This window comes from Lithobates pipiens, unplaced genomic scaffold, assembly GCF_037356315.1.
Source record: "Lithobates pipiens isolate NorthernLeopardFrog02 unplaced genomic scaffold, aLitPip1_a1.2 Scaffold_18, whole genome shotgun sequence".
In the NCBI taxonomy this organism is placed as follows: Eukaryota; Metazoa; Chordata; class Amphibia; order Anura; family Ranidae; genus Lithobates; species Lithobates pipiens.
The window spans coordinates 251,953,681-251,975,962 of NW_027507758.1; the positions used below are offsets into that span (position 1 = coordinate 251,953,681).

A 22,282-nucleotide genomic window follows, 5' to 3' on the forward strand; every position below is an offset into this window, starting at 1 on the left:
ACGCCGATGTACGTCGGCAGAATGGCACGGGCAGGCATAAGCACGTACATGTACGTGATTTGCCTCCCGCGGGTCGGGGGCCCGATCGGGCCCCCGCCCGGTGCCTGCGGCGGTCGGTTTTCGTTCGGGAGCGATCCCGGACGAGGGGACGGCCATTCATTCATGGCCACCCCCTCGCGATCGCTCCCGACGAATAGAAATCCCCGGTGACATCACTTCCTCTCCTGTAATGTAAACACAGGAGAGGAAGTGATGTATTCTCTCCTCCGTGTCGGTATTTTTCGTTCCGACACGGAGGAGAGCGGATCAGTGAGTTGCACCAACACATCCCACACACAGTAGAACATGCCAGGCACACTCACACCCCCCCTTTACCCCCCGATCACCCCCCCAATTACCCCTGCCCCCCAGTCACAGTGACACCAATGTCATTTTTTTTTTTTTTTTTTTTTTTTTTTGCATTGGTGTCATTTGTGACTGTAATAACTGTTAGGGCAGTTAGAGTTAGCCCCCTTTAGTTCTAATGTACCCCCCTAACCCCCCCAATAAAGGTTTAACCCCGTGATCACCCCCCGTCGCCAGTGTCACTAAGGCTGGGTTCACATTGCAGCGGTTTATGAGAACGAATGTGATTCGCACCGCACTGCAGTGCAAATCACATCCGATCTCTGTGCGATTCGAGTTCAGCCATTCGCCGCACCCGCCGCACCCGCCACACCCGCCGCACCCGCCGCAAATTCGCACGGGACCCTTTTTTTGGCCCGCAGCAGAATCGGATCGCATGGGTGTTCACACCATGCGATCCGAGTTTGCAGATCGCACTGCGATATGCGAACTGATCTGGGGGTGTCAGTAACATTTCACTGACACTCCCAGCAGTTCGCATAGGGCAGTGTGAACTGCCGCCGGGAGGCATGCGATGCGGGAACCCGCCGCGGATTCGCGGCGTTTCCGCATCGCTCCAGTGTGAACCCAGCCTAATAAGCGATCATTTTTCTGATCGCCGTATTAGTGTCCCAGGTGACGCTAGTTAGGCAGGTAGGTATTTAGGTTCGCCGCAGCTTTTTATAGCGCCAGGGACCCCCATATACTACCGCATAAAGCCCCCTGATTGCCCCCTAGTTAACCCTTTCACCAGTGATCACCATATAACTGTTACAGGTGACGCTGGTTGGTTAGTTATTTTTTTATAGTTTCAGGGCACCCGCCATTTATTACCTAATAAAGGTTTAACCCCCTGATCACCCGGCGGGTGTCATTTGTGACTAATAACTGTTAGGGCAGTTAGGGTTAGCCCCCTTTAGTTCTAAGGTACCCCCCTAACCCCCCCAATAAAGGTTTAACCCCGTGATCACCCCCCGTCGCCAGTGTCACTAAGGCTGGGTTCAGATTGCAGCGGTTTGAGAACGGATGTGATTCGCACTGCAGTGCAAATCACATCCGATCTCTGTGCGATTCGAGTTCAGCCATTCGCCGCACCCGCCACACCCGCCGCACCCGCCGCAAATTCGCACGGGACCCTTTTTTTGGCCCGCAGCAGAATCGGATCGCATGGGTGTTCACACCATGCGATCCGAGTTTGCAGATCGCACTGCGATATGCGAACTGATCTGGGGGTGTCAGTAACATTTCACTGACACTCCCAGCAGTTCGCATAGGGCAGTGTGAACTGCCGCCGGGAGGCATGCGATGCGGGAACCCGCCGCGCATTCGTGGCGTTCCCGCATCGCTCCAGTGTGAACCCAGCCTAATAAGCGATCGTTTTTCTGATCGCTGTATTAGTGTCACAGGTGACGCTAGTTAGGCAAGTAGGTATTTAGGTTCGCCGCAGCTTTTTATAGCGCCAGGGACCCCCATATACTACCGCATAAAGCCCCCTGATTGCCCCCTAGTTAACCCTTTCACCAGTGATCACCATATAACTGTTACAGGTGACGCTGGTTGGTTAGTTATTTTTTTATAGTTTCAGGGCACCCGCCATTTATTACCTAGTCTCACTAGTGTACCCCTAAATTTAGGGGTGTCTACTTTCCAAAATGGGGTCATTTGGGGGGGGTTTGTGCCATCTTGGCATTTTATGGCCTTCAAAACTGTAACGCCCTTAGAAAGCCTGAAGGCGGTGCTTGGTTTTCGGGGCCCCGTACGCGGCTAGGCTCCCAAAAAGTCCCACATATGTGGTATCCCCGTACTCAGGAGAAGCAGCAGAATTTATTTTGGGGTGTCATTTCACATATGCCCATGGCATGCGTGAGCAATATATCATTTAGTGACAACTTTGTGAAAAAAAAAAAAAAAAAAAAAAGTTTGTAATTTTCCCGCAACTTGTGGCAAAATATAAAATATTCCATGGACTCAACATGCCTCTCAGCAAATAGCTTGGGGTGTCTACTTTCTAAAATGGGGTCATTTGTGGGGGTTTTGTGCCATCTTGGCATTTTATGGCCTTCAAAACTGTAATAGGTAGTGAGGAGTGAAGTCAAATATTTACGCCCTTAGAAAGCCTGAAGGCGGTGCTTGGTTTTCGGGGCCCCGTACGCGGCTAGGCTCCCAAAAAGTCCCACATATGTGGTATCCCCGTACTCAGGAGAAGCAGCAGAATTTATTTTGGGGTGTCATTTCACATATGCCCATGGCATGTGTGAGCAATATATCATTTAGTGACAACTTTGTGAAAAAAAAAAAAAAAAAAAAAAAGTTTGTAATTTTCCCGCAACTTGTGGCAAAATATAAAATATTCCATGAACTCAACATGCCTCTCAGCAAATAGCTTGGGGTGTCTACTTTCTAAAATGGGGTCATTTGTGGGGGTTTTGTGCCATCTTGGCATTTTATGGCCTTCAAAACTGTAATAGGTAGTGAGAAGTGAACTCAAAAATTTACGCCCTTAGAAAGCCTGAAGGCGGTGCTTGGTTTTCGGGGCCCCGTACGCGGCTAGGCTCCCAAAAAGTCCCACATATGTGGTATCCCCGTACTCAGGAGAAGCAGCAGAATTTATTTTGGGGTGTCATTTCACATACGCCCATAGCATGTGTGAGCAATATATCATTTAGTGACAACTTTGTGTAAAAAAAAAAAAAAAATTTTTTTTTTGTCATTATTCAATCGCTTGAGGCAAAAAAATAAAATATTCAATGGGCTCAACATGCCTCTTATCAATTTCCTTAGGGGGTCTACTTTCCAAAATGGGGTCATTTGGGGGGGTTTTGTACTGCCCTGCCATTTTAGCACCTCAAGAAATGAGATAGGCAGTCGTAAACTAAAAGCTGCGTAAATTCCAGAAAACGTACCTTAGTTTGTAGATGTGACAACTTTTGCGCAAACCAATAAATATACAATTATTGACTTTTTTTTTACCAAAGACATGTGGCTGAATACATTTTGGCCTAAATGTATGACTAAAATTGAGTTTATTGGATTTTTCTAATAACAAAAAGTAGAAAATATCATTTTTTTTCAAAATTTGCGGTCTTTTTACGTTTATATCGCAAAAAATAAAAATCGCAGAGGCAATCAAATACCATCAAAAGAAAGCTCTATTTGTGGGAAGAAAAGGACGCAAATTTTGTTTGGGTACAACATTGCATGACCGCGCAATTACCAGTTAAAGCAGCGCAGTGCCAAAGTGTAAAAAGACCTCTGGTCATTTACCAGCAAAATGGTCCGGTCTGAAAGTGGATAATAAGGCTTACCTGTAGGTAAAAAGAATATCTCCTAAACCTATACAGTTTAGGAGATATTCCCCTCGCAAGGAGCCGCTGAATTCAGTGGCGCACACGCACAGGAGTTTCTCGGCTGAAAGTCCGGCAGACGCCAGACCTTGCCGGGAAGAAAACTCGTGCCTCTCTGGCCACTCACAGCGCTGGAGCCGCGATACCCCGGAAGACACGCTGAGGGAACATGTCAGCTCCCTCGGCTGGGACCGAGTGAGATGCCGGCGCCCTTCTAAGGTAAGTATTTCATAATGAGCTAGTATGCGGTGCATACTAGCTCATTATGCATTTTCCCTTGCAGGTGTAAAAAAAAAAAAAAAAAGCAGCGGGTTTACTCCCGCTTTAAGACCCCTTTCACACTGGGGCATTTTTCAGGCGCTGTAGCGTTAAAAAAAGCGCCTGTACAGCGCTTGAAAGAAGCCTCATTTGCAATCCCAATGTGAAAGCCCAAGTGCTTTAAGAGCCTTTTCACACTGCCAGCGCCCCAAAAAACGCTTATACTAGCGGCGCTTTACCAGCGTTATTCGAGCGCTAGTGGGGCGCTTTTAACCCCTGCTAGTGGCCAAATAAAAGGTTAAAAGCACCCACAAAGCGCCGCTGCCAAAAGCGCTTTGCAGGCGCTTTTAAGGCGTTTTGCAGGCAGTTCCCATTGATTTCAATGGGAAGGGGCTCTTTAGGAGTGGTGTATTCACCGCTGCAAAGAAGCTGCTTGCAGGAGTTTTTTTGACGCCCTGATCTCATTATGAAAGCACTCAGGCTTTCACATTGGGATTAGAGTTGCGTCTTCTTTCAGGCACTTTTTTAACGCTAAAGCGCCTGAAAAATGCCTGAAAAATGCCCCAGTGTGAAAGGGGTCTAAATAACAAAAGTTAAGGTTTTTTTGTTTTGTTTTTCTGAATATCTGCATTCTGTGGAAGTTGTTGTGCCCCTCTCAAACCTTTAAACTGCCTAAAAAACTGACAGGTGGACATGATCAGATCGCCCGTGTGAAAGGGGCCTTTGGCCCTGGTCACATGGTGGAGGCTTTGCTCCGATCAGCAGGGGATCTGTGAGTTGATCCTCTGCTGATTGAAGTAGAGTGGGATGGATGACAGGTCCTTAGGGTCACTTTCACACAGCTGGTTTCTTCCATCGGGTTTACCTGTCCAAGCATCCCTATTGACAGGTAGGTGTAAACAAACTTGCGTCCATTTACACCTACTTACCTGGGTCTAATTGGGCCAGCTAAAAAAAGCCATTGAGGGCTGCGTCCTCCTCTCCGGATCAGAGGTAGCCAGGTGTAATTGGACAGCGGAGTGGACTGCCCATAGAAAAGACAGGGGTCTCTCCGAGTCCATTCGGCAGAAGCTGAGCTCTGCAGATAATTTGTATGCTCATAGTGGAACTGGTTAGTCAACTTAGTGTAATAAATATATTGGAGCAAGAAGAAAAGCCTATAATAATAAGCCATGTCACTGATTAGTGCGGAGCCCGGAAATAGATCATACCAATAGCCTGGCTGGTTAAAGGAATACCTGATATGCAGAGTATATACAGTAGTAAATGTGCGGGCTGAAGCCAGCTCTGTCACATGAACATACTCTGATTGGCTACATGATTAATGACCACAACATTTCTGTAATGAATGCAGGCATGTACTGCCCTCTAGTGTGAGGAAACAATCCAAGTGGATCTTTTCTTTTTGATCTTAGACAGTGTTGCTTTTTTTCTATTTTAGTTGAGCCTGCATTTACTTGCGGAAAATAACTCAAGAGGATCCATTGAATCCAAATTAAAATAAAGTTTTCTCTTTCATTTGCTTTGTGATCATTTATTTTTCTCTCTCTTTCCTCTCCTTTCTTTTCACTTGCATCCTTTCCTCTCCTCACCACATTTTATATTAATTTTCTTTCCTCTCTTCTCCTCTCTTCTCCTCTCTTCTCTCCTCTCCTCTCCTTCTCTTCTCTTCTCTTCTCTTCTCTTCTCTTCTCTTCTCTTGTCTTGTCTTGTCTTGTCTTGTCTTGTCTTGTCTTGTCTTGTCTTGTCTTGTCTTCTCTTGTCTTCTCTTGCAAGGTTGTTTTGTTGTTGTTTTCATTGAACCAGCAATTCAAATCACTTTTAAGGAAGATAATGTATAATTTAAATTGTCAGGACCACCTCCTAACAAAAAAATTAGTGTGTGCTGTAAAGTGTCTCCAGCATTGCTCCTGTTTCTTCCTGCTGGAGAATGCCTTTTTTGCTCAAACCCAGAGCCCCTGAGCAGCAGTAAATCTCTAGGCTGTCAACAGATCAGCTTCTATCTGTTTTTCGGCACAGTGCCAAAGATGGAAAGCAACTAAGCATGTGCACAGCAGGGTTAGACGGTGCATTACTGGATTTTAAGCAGGTTTTAAAAAGGTTTGATATGTTGGGTATCTAATTATTTGGTGAAACCTCAGCTTTTATATTTTACCAAAAAATTGGGTAATTTACCCGCTAAAATCAACTTTTAATGTGTTTTAATTTTTCTTTTATTTTTTTTACTGAAAACCTGGCTGTGAAAGGGTTAAAGGATAAGTTCCCCTTTGGGAACATGTTACGGTACATGTTCCACCCATAATATTTGTTTAAAAAAAACTGTCTCTTAAAGCGGAGGTTCACACAAAAATTGAACCTCCGCTTTTCGGAACCCCCCCCCCCTCCGGTGTCACATTTGACACCTTTCAGTGGGGAGGGGGTGCAGATACCTGCATAGACACTTCTGGGCATAGACTCCCACGGGAGTCTATGCCTCTTCCTGTCCCGCCGCACTGTCTGCTGGGACACACATGGGTCCCAGAGACAGCGTGGACCAGTCTCATTGCGCTGCGCGACATGTGCTTGCGCAGTAGGGAACTGGGAAGTGAAACCGCAACGCTTCACTTCCTGATTCCCTCACCGAGAATGGCGCCGGCAGCAGCCGAGAGCCGAACGATTGCTCTTCTTCGGCTGCCGACATCGCTGGACTCCAGGAAAGGTAGTCAGCAGCTGCAGTATTTGTAGCTTCTGGCTTTTAATAATTTTGTTTTAGGTGGCCTCCCTCTTTAACTTTTTTAAGCTGGCTCCTAAATTGAAAGCAAATTTGTCAAGAACTGCCCTACCTATAACATATTATTTTTCTGTTTTCCAGAATTCTTTTAATTATTATTATTTATAGCAGAGCTAACCCCATCAATTTAATGGTTTAAAAAAAAAAATAGCTATATTCCCGGCATGAAGGGAACGCTAACTGTTTTATTTGCAATCACGTTGTGCTGCTCCATTTTGTCACACACGTAAACTTACTCAATGACATGTTTAAATTTTCTGTTTAACAAATATTGGTTGGGATTATTTAGTAAGGCCATCTTTTTGATTTAATTTATGCAACCAGAGTATAAATATTGGTAATAGAATGTTGACTTGTATAGTATGGTGTGTGATTCTGGACCTATTCTTTATCTAAAACCTAAATCAGACCCTCTGATATGTCATTATTACTACCATATCATCATAATTGAGCGTACTAGTGTAGAATGTAAGGTAAATGTCTTACAGCTGAACGCCAGGCATACAGCTATGTACACATTTAAAGTATATACAATAGATATAAAATGTCTACACACTCCCTGTGAGACAAAATGAGACAAAGATAAATCATTTCAGAACTTGTTCCACCTTTTAATGTGACCTATAAACTGTACAACTCAATTAAAAAACAAACTGAAATCTTTAGCCACATCAGCCCTGGAAGAATTTACCGCCTTCCTGACCAGAGCACTTTTTGTGATTCGGCACTGCGTCGCTTTAACTGGCAATTGCGTGGTCATGCGACGTGGCTCCCAAACAAAACTGATGTATTTTTTTTCCCACAAATAGAGCTTTATTTTGGTGGTATTTGATCACCCCACACAGGGAGCAGAGATCAGTGACACTCTCGCTAGGCAGAATGGGGAGATGCTTGTTTACATGAGCATCTCCCCGTTCTTCCTCCCCGTGAGGCGATCGCGGTGCAGGCGCCCGCCCACTGGCCGCCTCTTAAAGGGCAACAGACAGGTACGTTAGTTTGCCTGTACGAGCCCTTCTGCAGACGTATATGGGCGTGAGGCGGTCGGCAACAGTTAAGGGAGGGGGAAGTAAAAATAAAAAATATAATAACGTGGTTGCATAAGTGTGCACACCCTCTTATAACTGGGGATGTAGCTATGTTCAGAATTAAGCATTCACATTCAAACTCATGTTAAATTGGAGTCAGTACACACCTGTCATTTTCTTAGTCGCATGCTACAACAAAAGCCATGGTCCACAGAGAGCTTCCAAAGCATCAGAGGGATCTCATAGTTAAAAGGTATCAGTCAGAAGAAAGGTACAAAAGATTTTCCAGAGCATTAGATATACCATGCAACACAGTGAAGTCATCATCAAGTGGAGAAAATATGGCACAACAGTGACATTACCAAGAACAGGACGTCCCTCCAAAATTGATGAAAAGCCGAGAAGAAAATTGGTCAGGGAGGCTGCCAAGAGGCCTACAGCAACATTAACCGGTTCCCGACCAGCGCACGGCGATGTACGTCGGCAGAATGGCACGGGCAGGCATATTGGCGTACAGGTACGTCCAATCTTCAATGCCGCCCTGCCATCGCGAGCGCGCCGCCGGCGGCACGCTCTCGTGCCGGTCGGGACCCCTGTGAGTCCGGTCGCGGGTCAGAATGGCAAAGATGTTTTTATTACAAATTATGTGAGCAGACTGAAGTCCTTTAACTCACATTCATACATACATGAACTAGGGCCCAATTTAGACATCAACCAGTTATGTCTTTGGCGTGTGGAAGGGAACCTGAGTATCCAGAGGAAAGCCACACAGGGAGAACATGCAAATTCCAGGTAGGTAGTGTCGTGGGATTTGAACAGATGACCCCAGTACTGCTAGGCGGAAGTGCTAACCACTTGGTCACTGTGCTGCTGCAGTATATGTCATACATAATTGCATTCATTAATGTTTTGCAGTTGGTTGTTTTTTTTGTTAGTTCAGCTTTTTTTAAATAACAAACATGTTATACTTACCTCAACTGTGCAGTTCATTTTGCACAGAGTGGCCCCAATCCTCCTGCTCTGGGGTCCCTCTGCGGCCGTCTCGGCTCCTCCCCGCTCTATCCTGAGGGGGTAGCTTGCGGACGCGCTCCCTGTCATACACACCGCGTCCATAGACACAGAGTGTATGACTCGTTCCCACCCCCCGGTGGCCCCGTCATTGGATGTGATTAACAGCAGCACGAGCCAATGGCTGCACTTCTATCAATCTATCCTATCTATCCAATCAACAGCCAGACTCCGTGAATAAGAGAATACCAGGGGACACGCACAGCAGGTGAACGGACTCGGGTAACTAAACTGGGGGGGGCCATCATTGCCAGGTGTTTTTTCACCTTAATGCATAGGATACATTAAGGTGAAAAAACAAGAACCTTTACAACCCCTGTAAGTCAGGGGCAGAGGGCCATGCGTTCAGCAGTAGTTTCTATGACCTTAAAAATAAAAAAGTTAACGTGCTTTGCATGTTATAGTTTTAAAGGTTAACTAAGATGCAAAACAGTATTTGAATGTGTATAGTCCAAGAGTTTGCCATTGTGTAAATGCATGCCTGTTATATTTTAATAAAGGACTTTACCCTCTCAGAACAGCATGGACTCAATCCCAGTGCTTTTATAGTTTTTCAAACAGGATTGTGTGACGTGTTCATTTTCTTTACCTATATATGTATGAGAATGCAGATTGATGTACATCACCATCAGCGTGTGCTGATGTTTGTGTATACAGTTAGAGCTGTACTGTTAATTGTTAAAAAAATCACAATCTCGATTTAACCCCCCTCACAATCTTAATCCGGCATTTCCACGATTCATGTAACAAGTGCAGAGCTGTTCTCTGATCATAGCTGTCAAAAAAAAAAGGCAACCGGCAAAGTTCATCACAACATTGCTCAGCGCTGAGATAAAAAGAAACAATGTGTAATTTGGTTCTTGTAGATCAAAGGGATGAACTTTGGTCTGTAAATGAGGTCAGTTTAACTACTTGCCGACCGATGGCTGTCATATGACGTCCTGGTCGTTCAGTGGTGATATCTGAATGATGCCTGGCATCATTCAGATATAGTTTTTTTTTATAGTTGATTCCCTTCACCATAAGAACAATCATAGTGGCTGTTCAGCTGCTTGATCGTTCTTACAGGAGGCGGGATGGGCCGCCGCCTTCCGGTGCTTCTCCTAGGTCTCCTGTATGATCAGCCACCCGGAGAAAGAATCTGCAGCCGAAGTTGGCCATAGAGATTTCCGAGGGACAGATGGTTCCCGGCAATCTCTATGACTCTCGGAGGCCTGAGCCCAACATTATGATGCCTTGTCCGGGCCGGCGTAAGTAAACAATGTTGGGGACACAGCAGGAAAGCATCAGATCGTTCATTTTTATTTATTTTTTTCTGATCTGATGCTTTTCAGGCTAGAGGAAAGGTCTATAAGACGCCACATCTCTTCAGAAAGAGGACTGATCATGCACCATTCCTATTAAAAGGGATGTTTACATTCCTTGTAATAGGAATAAAGTGATCAAAAAATAATCTTTAACCACTTGGGTACCGCGCTATTGCCGAATGACGACATTAGCGCGGACCTAGATTTCCGGGACTACGTCTATTGACGTCGTCCCGGTTACGAGCGGCCTGCGCGCCCCCCGAGGGGCGCGCGCGGCGCGCTCTGTGATCGGCGAGTCCGTGAGACTCGCCTGATCACCGATCCGTGTAAGGGGTCGATCCCGACCCCTTATCACGTGATCAGCTGTCAGCCAATGACAGCTGATCATGTGATAGAACGGAGCCGGTAATCGGCTATTATTCCTCCTCGCGCTGACAGCGCGAGGAGAAAAAAAAAAAGCCGATCACCGGCGGCCGTGATCGGGACATCAGTCCCGATCACGGCCAGCAATGCAAGGCACCACATGCCACCTGCCAGTGCCCACCTGCCTCCCGCAGTGCCATCCTGAAGTTTAACTAAAAGTAAAAGTAAGTGCCCCCCGTCTGTGCCCATAGTGCCCACAGTGCCACCCCACAGTGCCACCCACAGTGCCACCCAATCTGCCTCAAAGGTGCTGCACCCCAGTGCCGCCCATCAGTGCCCAGCAGTGCCGCCCATCAGTGCCCAGCAGTGCCACCTATCAGAGCCACCTATCAGTGCCACCTATCAGTGCCCATCAGTCCCATCTATCTGTGGTACCTATCAGTGCCCATCCGTGCCACTTATCCGTGCCATCTTATCTGTGCCCATCTTTGCCCATCAGTGCCGCCTTATCTGTGCCCATCGGTGCCGCCTTATCTGTGCCTATTAGTGCCGCCTTAACTATGCCTATCAGTGCCCACCAGTGCAGCCTATCAGTGCCCACCAATGCAGCCCATCAGTGCCCACCAATGCAGCCTATCAGTGCCGCCTTATCAGCGCACTTCAATGAAGGAGAAAAATGACCCGTTTGCAAAATTTTATAACAAACTATTAAAACATGATTTTTTTTTTTTTTTTGTTTGTTTAGCAAAAAATAAAACTCCGAGCTGTAACTAAATACCACCAAAAGAAAGCTCTATTTGTGGGAAAAAAATGATAAAAATTTCATTTGGGTACAGTGTTGTATGCCCGCGCAATTGTCATTCAAAGTGCATCAGCGCTGAAAGCTGAAAATTGGTCTGGGCAGGAGGGGGGTTTAAGTGCCCAGTAAGCAAGTGGTTAAAGGAAAAGTGTAAAAAAAAAAAGAAAAAAAAGAAAATGCCCCATCCCCGCGAGCTCGCATGCAGAAGTGAACGCATACATCGGTCGAGCCCGCATATGTAAACAATGTTCAAACGACATGTGAGGTATTGCCGTGATCATTAGAGCAAGAGCAACAATTCTAGCACTAGACCTCCTCTGTAACTCTAAAAAAATGTCAGTGTCGCCTATAGAGATTTTTAAGTACTGAAGTTTGGCGCCATACCACAAGTGTGTGCAATTTTAATGCCTGACATGTGAGGTATCCATCTACGCGGTGTAACTTCATCTTTCACTTTATGCAAAAAAATTGGGCTAACTTTACGTTTTTTTTTGTTTGTTTTTTTTTATTTGTGAAAATGCTTTTTTTCCCCAAAAAATCGTGTTTGAAAAATTCCTGCGCAAATACCATGTGACAAAAAAAGTTGCAGTGATCTAATTTTTATTCCCTAGAGTCTCTGCTAAAAAATATAAATAATGTTTGGGGGTTCTGAGTAATTTTTCAGCAAAAAAAATTATGAGTTTTACATTTAGAAGAGAATTGCTGGAATTCACCCGGTGGGTAAGTGGTTAAAGACTAAACCTTTTTCAGACACTTGTTGCTTACAAGGTAAAATCACCATTTATTTTATTTTTTTTAGAAAATGACTTAGAACCCCCAAACATATACATTTTTTTAGTAGAGACTCTAGAGAATAAAATGGCGGCCGTTGCAATATTTTATACCACACTGTATTTGTGTAGTGGCCTTTCAAAAGCAGTTTTTTTGGGAAAAAAAATACACTTCAGTGAATTTAAAAAAAAATAAAGTTAGCCCAATTTTTTTGTATAATGTGAAAGATGATGTCGCGAGAGACTCGTGATTTATTATTCATCTTTATTCTAGGCAAAAAAATAAATTGCGAATCTCATTTTATCCTGAATCGTACAGGGCATTAATAAAGTATTCACACCCCCTTCACTTTTTTTTCAATGTTATGTTGCAGCCTGATACTAGTTTTTTTTTCACATTAATCTACACTCGGTACCCCATAAGGACAAAAGTGAAAACAACATTTTAGAAACATCCTGTGAATTTCTTGAAAGGAAAAAAACTGAAATATCACAGAATTCCACCCATATAAAAGTCAGCAGCTATGCTTTTTGTAATAATCGGACACTTACATGTTCCACGGTCCAACGATGCGGGCGAACGAAGCTCCACTCCTCTCTCCCTCCTCCACAACCGGGCACGCACTGCACATGCGCGAGTCAGTGATTGGCTGGGCAATCTTCTGGGACCTGTGACATGTACCAGAAGATTGCACGGAGGGAGCAGGGAGAGGTGAACTTCCTTCCAGCTCCGCAGAGCCAGAGGAGGAAGTGGGAGCTAGATGTCCCTAAAAAGAGGGTATCCGCTCCCCCCTTAAAAGACATGCCAAATGTGACATGTCAGGTGGTCACCTGCACTTAAAGCGGAAGTTCCGTTTTTAGGTGGAACTCCGCTTTAACCACTTCCCACCCGGCCAATGCATATATACGGCCGGGTGGGAGCCGTCTACTCCTGATAGGACGTTCAGGAACGTCCTTCAGGAGTAGCGGGATCGCGCGTGCGCCCGCGCAGCGGCGCGATCCCGATGTGCTCGTGTCACCCGGACACGGCACATCTCAGATCGGCAGGAGGGCTCTGTGATTGGCCCTCCTGATCACATGACGGCCGTGTCCAATCACGGCCGTCATGTGATGTAAACAAACAGCCGGTTGCTAGGCAATCGGCTCTCCTCTCCTCACACGGAAGTCACCGCTGAGGAGAGGAGAGCAGAACGCTGCAGCCGGCTGATGATCAGTGAGTATGGGCTGCTTTTTACAGCTTTTTACTCACTGATCATCAGTGTAGTGTAAACACACAACACACCACACAGTACAAACACAGTCCCCACATATGTCCCCATAACACACATGTCCCCAAATAATAAAAACACATGTCCCTAATAATAAAAACATGTCCCCCACATATGTCCCACTAAAATCACATGTCCCAATGATTATCTGCACACATATGTACGTGATCACCTGCACACATATGTACATGATCATTTGCGTACATATGTCCGTGATCACACAAACCAATTATTATACACTTAACGGAATTTTTTTTACCAAAAACATGTAGCAGAATACATTTTGGCTTAAATTTATGACAAAATTTGATTTTATTGGATTTCTTTTCAAATAGAAAAAAGAAAATATTGTTTTTTTTCCAAATTTCCGCTATTTTTGTGCTTATATCGCAAAAAAAAAAAAACAGAGTCATGAATAAATAACACCAAAATAAAGCTCTATTTGTGCGAACAAAATGATAACAATTTCATTTGGGTACAGTGTAGCATGACCGCGCAATTGTCACTGAAAGCGCTAGAGCGCTGAAAGCTGAAAATTGGGCTGGGAAGGAAGGGGGTGAAAGTGCCCTGTATTGTAGTGGTTAAAGAATAACTAAAGGCTAAACTTTTTTTTAGTTTTGGATATAGTGGAGAGGGATTAGAACACCTGTCAGTTTTTATTGCTGTTTGTACTCCCGTTATGGAGATTCACCCTCTCTTGTTTGTCCTGTTTACCATTATCCTTGAAAGTGAAAGTAAAAGAAAATCACAAATTTTGGGTTGTCCCCAGAAAAGTAATAGAGGGGATATTTACTAATGGGGACACTAGTTCTGGTGTCCTGGGGGTCCTCACAAAATTCCCTTAATTTGTAGGAAATTCCTCTTACTTCCTGTTTGGCTATGGGACAGGAAGTAAAGAGAAATCTCCGCAATGGGACAAAGATGGTGCTTTGCTGCCAAAATGCTTCAGCGATTACAGCCTCGAGTCTTTTTGGGTATGACTCGACGATCTTTGCACACCTGGATTGTGGGTTTTCTGCCATTCTTTGCAAATCCTGTCAAGCTCAGTCAGGTTGGATGTGGACAGTCATTTTCAGGTCTCTCCAGAGATGTTCAATAGGGTGCAAATGAGGGCTCTGGCTGGGCCACTATAGGACATTCACAATGAAGGGGGTCTGAATACTTTATAAATGCGCTTTAGTTTGTAATGGTATACCTACTGTACCTGTAGGTAGCCATAGTTCCTTGTTACATACTCCGGCTCAGTTACATAGATTGCGTTGGTACAGGAGCGTTACTGCTTTTGCTCACAAATCATGTCTGAGTCCGCTGACCCATTGCAAACAATGCACTTTCTGTGGCTGATTTTTAAGCAGGAAAGGTGAGCAATTGCGGTGAAATACAGGGCTCCTTCTGGTGCCTACTCTACATATGTCTGTGATGGGAAAAAAACAAAAACCTTCTGTCCCACTGTGTATTTCTTCTATTGATTAATAAGAGTTTGTGTACTTTTGATGTTGACTGTTGCTTACTGTACATTTCATGTATTTTTCACACTTTTATGTCCTCTGTGCTTTTCAGATTCTGACAGTCCTCATGGTAAAAGCCAAGAGAAGAAGGCCGGGTTGAGTCATCCTAGAAAAGACCATGCTTTATCAAAATCTGGTAAATTGAGTTTTTTTTTTTTATTATTAATTTTTTCTAGTGGAAGAGAAAAGTATGATAACAAATCGGATATCAGAGAAGATACACAGACATAAGTGCATAGAAACCCTCACATGTACCCAGTGAAGTGAACAGCCTTAGATGATACACAGAAGAAACAAATTTCCCAGTGGCGGCTGTTGCTCAAAATTTTTAGGGAGCACAAACAAACTTAAAGATTTTGAAAAATACTTAGAAAAAACATCATATGCAGCCACTGTGCCCATCATATGCAGCCACTGTGCCCATCATATGCAGCCACTGTGCCCATCATATGCAGCCACTGTGCCCATCATATGCAGCCACTGTGCCATCAATTACAGCCACTGTGCCATCAATTACAGCCACTGTGCCATCAATTACAGCCACTGTGCCATCAATTACAGCCACTGTGCCATCAGTTACAGCCACTATGCCATCATATGCATCCACTATGCCATCATATGCATCCACTATGCCATCAATTACAGCCACTGTACCCATCATATACATCCATTGTGCCTTCAGATGCAGCCAGGGTTATCCCCTGGCTGTCCCTTCGAGAAAAAGAAACACCACATCCCATAGGATTGCCTAATGCTTTGGCCAATCAGGAGACAGGTCTCACTGACTTGCCTCCTGATGGGCAGGGATTAATGTTAATGTGAAAATAGCGAAAATTCCTTCACTGTGTCACACAACAGGGTGGGATTGGGACGCAATGCTTTGCACCCCGAGCCCACCCGATTTTGAAGCCTATTAGAGCCTCTGGCTCCAATCCAATCAAAATACGCCTCCCCGCCTATCCCCGCCATAGTATTTCATGTGTCCGGCCTCCTGAAAGGTGCCGGGCACATGAATAGGAAGGGGGCAGCAGAGGTGTTGGGGGGGTGTGCCCACAATGTACGGGCCATCACTGAAATCTCCCTACATAAGTTTTACATAGATATCTGCTGTCTTCAGCTTTCTATATTCTTTAGAAAGTGAACATCCTGTTAGAATTTTTACTTCCTCTTTCAGTAGTAGGAGGGGGAGTCTGGGCATAAACAGTACCATAGCTGATTTGAGGAAAGACACCTGCACCCCCCCCCCCCTCTCTCTCTCCACATAGGAAGAAAGAAAAAAGCAGAGCTGTGCTGTGAATAGACCGATAGACCAGCACTCTACTAATCTATTTATAGCACCCACCCGACACAAATTTCCAGAGGAACGAAGCAGCAGAAAGACACAGGACTTAGGGCTTTGGAGAGAGATAAGTAAACCCTGCAGATATATGTGCCCAGGTCAAATTTCATGAATCTGTGTTTATAGCCATTTCAAGCCTAGCACACACGGGCTGAATGTCGGGCAGCCCATGTGCAGGGCAGCTGGTCTGACAGAAGCAGGTTAATGACCGAAAAATGTCTGCTGACCAGCTCCGATCTGCTCTCAGCCAATGCTGGTACAGCGGCTCCAGCCTGAGCTTTCATTTTTTTTTTGGGTTGAATGAAGAAAAACTAGTAGTGTGTATGAGGCTTTAGTGTTTGTAGTGTGTATGAGTGCTTAATCCCCGGACCAATTTTCAGCCATTTTCATTTTTCATTTTCATTTTCAGCCCCTTTTTGCGATTCGGCACTGCGTCGCTTTAACTGACAATTGCGCGGTCGTGCCACTTGGCTCCCAAACAAAATTGGCGTCCTTTTTTTCCCACAAATAGAGCTTTCTTTTGGTGGCATTTGATCACCTCTGTGGTTTTTTATTTTTTGTGCTATAAACAAAAATAGAGCGACAATTTTGAAAAAATTCTATATTTTTTTACTTTTTGCTATAATAAATATCCCCAAAAAAGTATATAAAAACCTTTTTTTTTTTCCTCAGTTTAGGCTGATACGTATTCTTCTACATATTTTTGGTAAAAAAAAATCGCAATTGGCGATTATTGATTGACTTGCACAAAAGTTATAGCGTTTACAAAATAGGGGATAGTTTTATAGCATTTTTATCAATTTTTTTTTTTTTTTTTTACTAGTAATAGCGGCGATCAGCGATTTTTATTCTGACTGCGACATTATGGCGGACACATGGGACATTTTTGACACATTTTTGGGACCATTGTCATTTAATAAGCAAGCAATGCTATTTAAATGCACTGATTCCTGTGTAAATGACACTGGCAGTGAAGGAGTTAACCTCTAGGGGGCAGTGTAGTGTTATGTATGACGTTATGTGTTTTTTGTTTAATTGTAGGGGGGCGTGGCCTGGCATGTGACATCACTGATCGTCCGTCCCTATAAAAGGGAAGCACGGGGAGAGGTTTGTTTACACAGACCTCTCCTCATTCCTCAGCTCTGTGACCTGATCGTGGGACACCAGTGGCGACCGGGTCCGCTGGTTCTGCGGCCATGGTCACGGAGCACAGGACCGGGTCGGGAGCGCGCCTCCGGCGGCGCGCTACCGACCCACGGCTGGGCACTTAAAAAGCAACGTATAGGTACGTGCTTGTGCCCAGCCGTGCCATTCTGCCGACGTACATCGGCGTGAGGCGGTCCTTAAGTGGTTAAGATGGCGCTGCCTTACTCCTGGAAACAAGTTTCTTTTAACAGTAAGTAATATGCGATTTGGGCTGGATTACATTGGCTATAGTTTTGATAATTACTTATTATAATGGACTAAATGAAAAGAAGCATCAGAGTGGGAGAGTTAACTTCCTCTTTAATATACAAGGTCTGTGCACCCTCTCTCTGTTCTTTTTGTCAACTTAATAAAAACCTATTTAGTTTTGCATACAGTGGGATGCTTTACAATGTCAGTTTTTTTTTTATTGCTACCTGTATCCTTTTTAGGGAAATTGTTTTTCTTAGTTCCTTTTTGGTCAGTTTGATATACAGTACAGTGCATCTGGAAAGTATTCACAGTGCTTCACATTTTCCCAATTTTGTTATGTTACAGTCTTATTCCAAAATGGATTGAATTATTTTCCTCAAAATTGTACAAACAATTCCTCATAATGACAATAAAAAAGAATTTTGTTTGAAATCTTTCCAATTTATTAAAAACAAAAAAATCAAAAGCATACAAGTATTTACAGCCTTTGCCATTATGGAAATGGCGTCATAACTGGATGAAAACATCCAAGCTATAGCAGATATGGCTAAACTAAATAGCCTAAATTGCCAGTAAAAACGATTAAAAAAAAAAAAATAGTCCCTAAATCTATCCCGTATTTTGTAGGCGCAATATCTTTTGTGCAAAGCACTCAATATATGCTTATTGTTTTTTTATTTTTATTTTTTTTCAAAAATATGTAGATTAATATATAAAACGGCCTAAGCTGATAAATACATTTTTGTTTTTTTTATATATTATTTTTTAGATATGTATTCTACCAGAAAGTAAAAAAAATATAAATTTTTTAAAATTTTTGTTGGTCTTTTGTTTATAGCTCAAAAAATTTAAAACCGCAGGGGTGATCAAATACCACCAAAAGAAAGCTCTATTTGTGGGTAAAAAATTTCTTTGGATACTGTGTCGCCTGGTCATTAAGGGGGCAAATCCTTTGGTGGCTGAAGTGGTTAATGGAGACCAAAGGACAGAAATGCAAAAATCTCTGCACATATGCTCCTGAAACTAGGCTGAACTAAAAAGACCGAGCCAAATAGACACATAAATAATAAAAATTATAAATAAACGCAGAAAAGTGTCCGCTATTTAGTTTAGCCATATATGCTCTAGCTTGGATGTTTTTATACAGTTATGACACTATTTCTGCTTCCGGCTGTTTAAACTGAGGCTTGGAACTCAATAGGGTGTAGGCAGTCTTAGTCTGCCCTCTCCCTATATATAGAGAAAGTGACGATTGCCAGCCACGCCCTGACGATGCTCTTATTGGACAAAATGCGTAGGGTGAAGCCTGAGATCTGGTGTCACGTTGTTACGCAGACCGTGGCCATCTAGTGGGTTGGAAACTATTCGTTCATATGATTTTATGACACGCTCGTTTTACGTGTTCTAAATGTGAGTATCCTAATTCATGTGGAATAAAATCCTTTTTTCTGTGTTGCACCATGCGTGTCTGCTCCTATTTTGATGCATGAGACCTCCTCCTCCCCTTTTTTCTTCTATATATTTCCGTTTTGCAGAATTAGTTGGCCGATTGTTGTTTCGATTAATCGAATAATCGGTTAATAACCTAAAAAAATAAATTTTGCATTTTTACATATTTTTTTGGCCAATTTGTTGTTGGGCAGATTAAAAAAACACAAATTGCCACAAAAACGCATTATTACATGCTTTTCTGCAGCTTCTCCATTGAAGTATATTAAACCAAAATAGCACCGTTTTGCGTTAAAAAAAAAAGCCCTTGTCTTTTCCAAATAGGCAGCAGCTGAAAAAATCATGGATGTGAACATGTCCCATAGGAAACCATGTAAATGAACTGTAGTGCGTTTCTGCAAAAAGCACCAAAAAACAGAGGTGTGACCCAGGCCTGAGATGTTTAGTAACACAATGGGGTTAAAAAAAAAAATTAGTACAAAAAGAGCAAATAATCGCTACTGTAAGGGGTGCATTTTTTACTATGGGACAGTGAAAGTAATATTTACAGTAGCGATTTGCTCTTTTTGTACTCTAAAGGTTCATTTTAGTTTTTTTTGTTAACCCCATTATGTTAGTGGCCGATTATTCGATTATGAAAATAGTAATCGATTAATTTCATAATCGATTAGTTGTCGATTAATCGATTAGTTGTTTCAACCCTAGTGATGTTATCAGAGGAATGCTGGGCCTGGTCTGCTTTAACATCTGATATAGTTTGGGATGGTTCTGCATCATCATCTGGTCCTATAGCAGTAGCTGGAGCTGTGTCATCAACCTGAACGATATCCATTCCTGTTGTCGTGGTTGCGGTATCAAAGTGTGCATTCTTGTGTCTTTCTAGGTTTAGGATAATAGAAAATCATGAAACATTGGCCTTTAAAAATTCAAGCACAGAGATTCCTGAAAAGTGTACATTTCTTAAATGCTGCTAAAATGGAAGTTTACACATATTTAAAAAAAAAAAAAACACCTTTCCTGCAGCACAGTACAGTATTCTTGCACATAATAATGTAATTACAGAAGCATGCGCGCTAAAGAATATAGTTTGCATTGATGAAGACACTACAGAGAAGACTAGATGGATTGCATGCCTAGCTGAGAGCAAAAATGGCAGAAAATAATCTAAAATACCTTTTTTTGATCATTCTATGTATTTTTTGCAACTGGGCGTCCTCCCTAAGTCAGACCATCTCTTACGCAGCTGGTGCTTTTTTCGCTCCACACCATACTTCTCAAGCACATGGACAACCTTCTCCATGATGGTGTCTTTGCACCCAAGAGTCTACAGCAACTTTCTACTACAAGCATCTGAAGTGTTAAATCAGAAGAGGGACGAATGTGATTACTTGGGTGCATTTACTGGCAAGAAAATACGCCAGATGTCAAAAGATCAAAAACAATTACAGGAACCATTACTCATTCAGCTTCTTAACCTCTTGCCGACCAGTGCACGAGGATATACGTTGGCACAAATGGGCATACAGGTACGTCCCCTTTAAGAAGCGGCATTGTGGGCACACCCACAGCGTGCTCTGTGACCGTGCCCACGGGACCTGCAGACTCAATGTCCGCCAGTGTCCCGTGATCGTGTCACGAAGCAGGCGAATGGAGAGCTGTAAACAAGGCATTTCCACGTTCTGCCTAGTGACAAGACAGAGATCTCGGGCTCCCGTTCATTTTGTGCAAACCAATCAATATACGGTTATTTCAATTTAAAAAAATTTTTTACAAAAAATATGTAGAATAATACATATCGGCCTAAACTGAGGAAAAAAAATGTATATATTTTTGGGGGATATTATAGTAAAAAATATTGCTTTTTTTTTTTTTCAAAATTGTTGCTCTTTTTTTTGTTTGTAGCGCAAAAAATAAACCGCAGAGGTGATCAAATGCCACCAAAAGCCAAATAGAACTCCCCCAGGCAGGGGTACCGTTGAGAGGGGCAATCTGGTGCTATGGAAGACTCCCTCCAGACATGACGAAAACACCCGATCATAGGCACCACACTATATATAGGCTCACTAATAATAAAGTCCACACCCTTGACCTCCAAACATTCCCCTCTGTTCCTTATCCTGGGCAATCCAGCGTTTGCACCAGGTCTGGATCTCTTGGAGTACGACACATTATGGACTGAGGGTAAAGATTGCACACTACATTACGTAGAAGGAGAACTCTGGGCCTTGATCCAATCACTGACAAGCGACACTGGGGGTTTCCAGCTACCATTTTGGAAAGCGATCCGTCTACACCACTTCATCCACTCAATTCCAGACCCTACATATTTTAAACGTGACCTGACGACTCGAGGAATATTGTAGAGATGAAGGTACATTATCCCAGGTACTTTCCAAAACATACAAGTTGCTCAACACCCCTGCAAAACAACCTGAGCTACTGTTCATGCAGAACTGGGGAAATTACTTACAATGTACTTTCACAGCCATACAAAACCAAAATATTCTCCAATTCTCCCTGAAGTCATCTATCTGCACAAAAATTCAGGCGACAAATTATAAAATCTTTACTAGGTGGTAGTATACACCTCAGTTACTACGTAGATTTTTTCCCCAATACTTCAGATATGTGCTGGAGGTGTCAAACAGACAAAGGGACACTTCTACATATATTCTGGATGACAATTGAAAAAGTCATTCAGAATCTGACAGATCACGTAATTCAGAGGGACCCCGGGTTCTTTCTGCTGCACGCAACCGCAGTTTCTGCATGGTCGTACAAGAAATCTGTGATCAGACATTTGCTTAATGCCGCAAAGTAGTGTATCCCAGCTACATGGAAGCAAAACATGCCTCCGTCAGTGGGATTGTGGTTGCGCAATGTAGAAGATATTAAATCACTGGAAGACTTGGTACTCACAGCCCAGCACAAACAAGACAAACACTCCAAAACTTGGTCATTAAGGAATATGTTCATTTTCTCTGATGAAGGACAGACTTTACTAAACTCTTGAATTGAACACCGATATAGTCCAGTGACATGACAACTCCCATGTCATGTCCATCATGCTCGCGTTGAACAGATACCCACCCCTACCCATTTCCCCCTTCTCTATACTGCACCCCCCCCTTTTCCTTAACTAAAGGTCTTATCTTCAATGGGTCTTCCTATGCTCCCAATGTTCTAAAGCCACAGAGCAGATAGTAGCCAGATGGCGTACACCATCCATTAC

The 22,282-nt window shown here is 43.4% G+C and overlaps 1 protein-coding gene across 9 annotated transcripts in view; it reads left to right on the forward strand.

Moving 5' to 3' along the window:
* The window catches only part of MAP7 (microtubule associated protein 7), a 336,970-nt gene that overhangs the window by 200,190 nt on the left and 114,498 nt on the right, over positions 1 to 22,282 (forward strand). For all 9 annotated transcript variants that reach the window (XM_077486793.1, XM_077486789.1, XM_077486791.1 and 6 more), the window contains exon 2: positions 14,917 to 15,000. In XM_077486793.1, the coding sequence (XP_077342919.1) occupies positions 14,917 to 15,000 (84 nt within the window). The remainder of the gene's footprint in view (positions 1 to 14,916; positions 15,001 to 22,282) is intronic.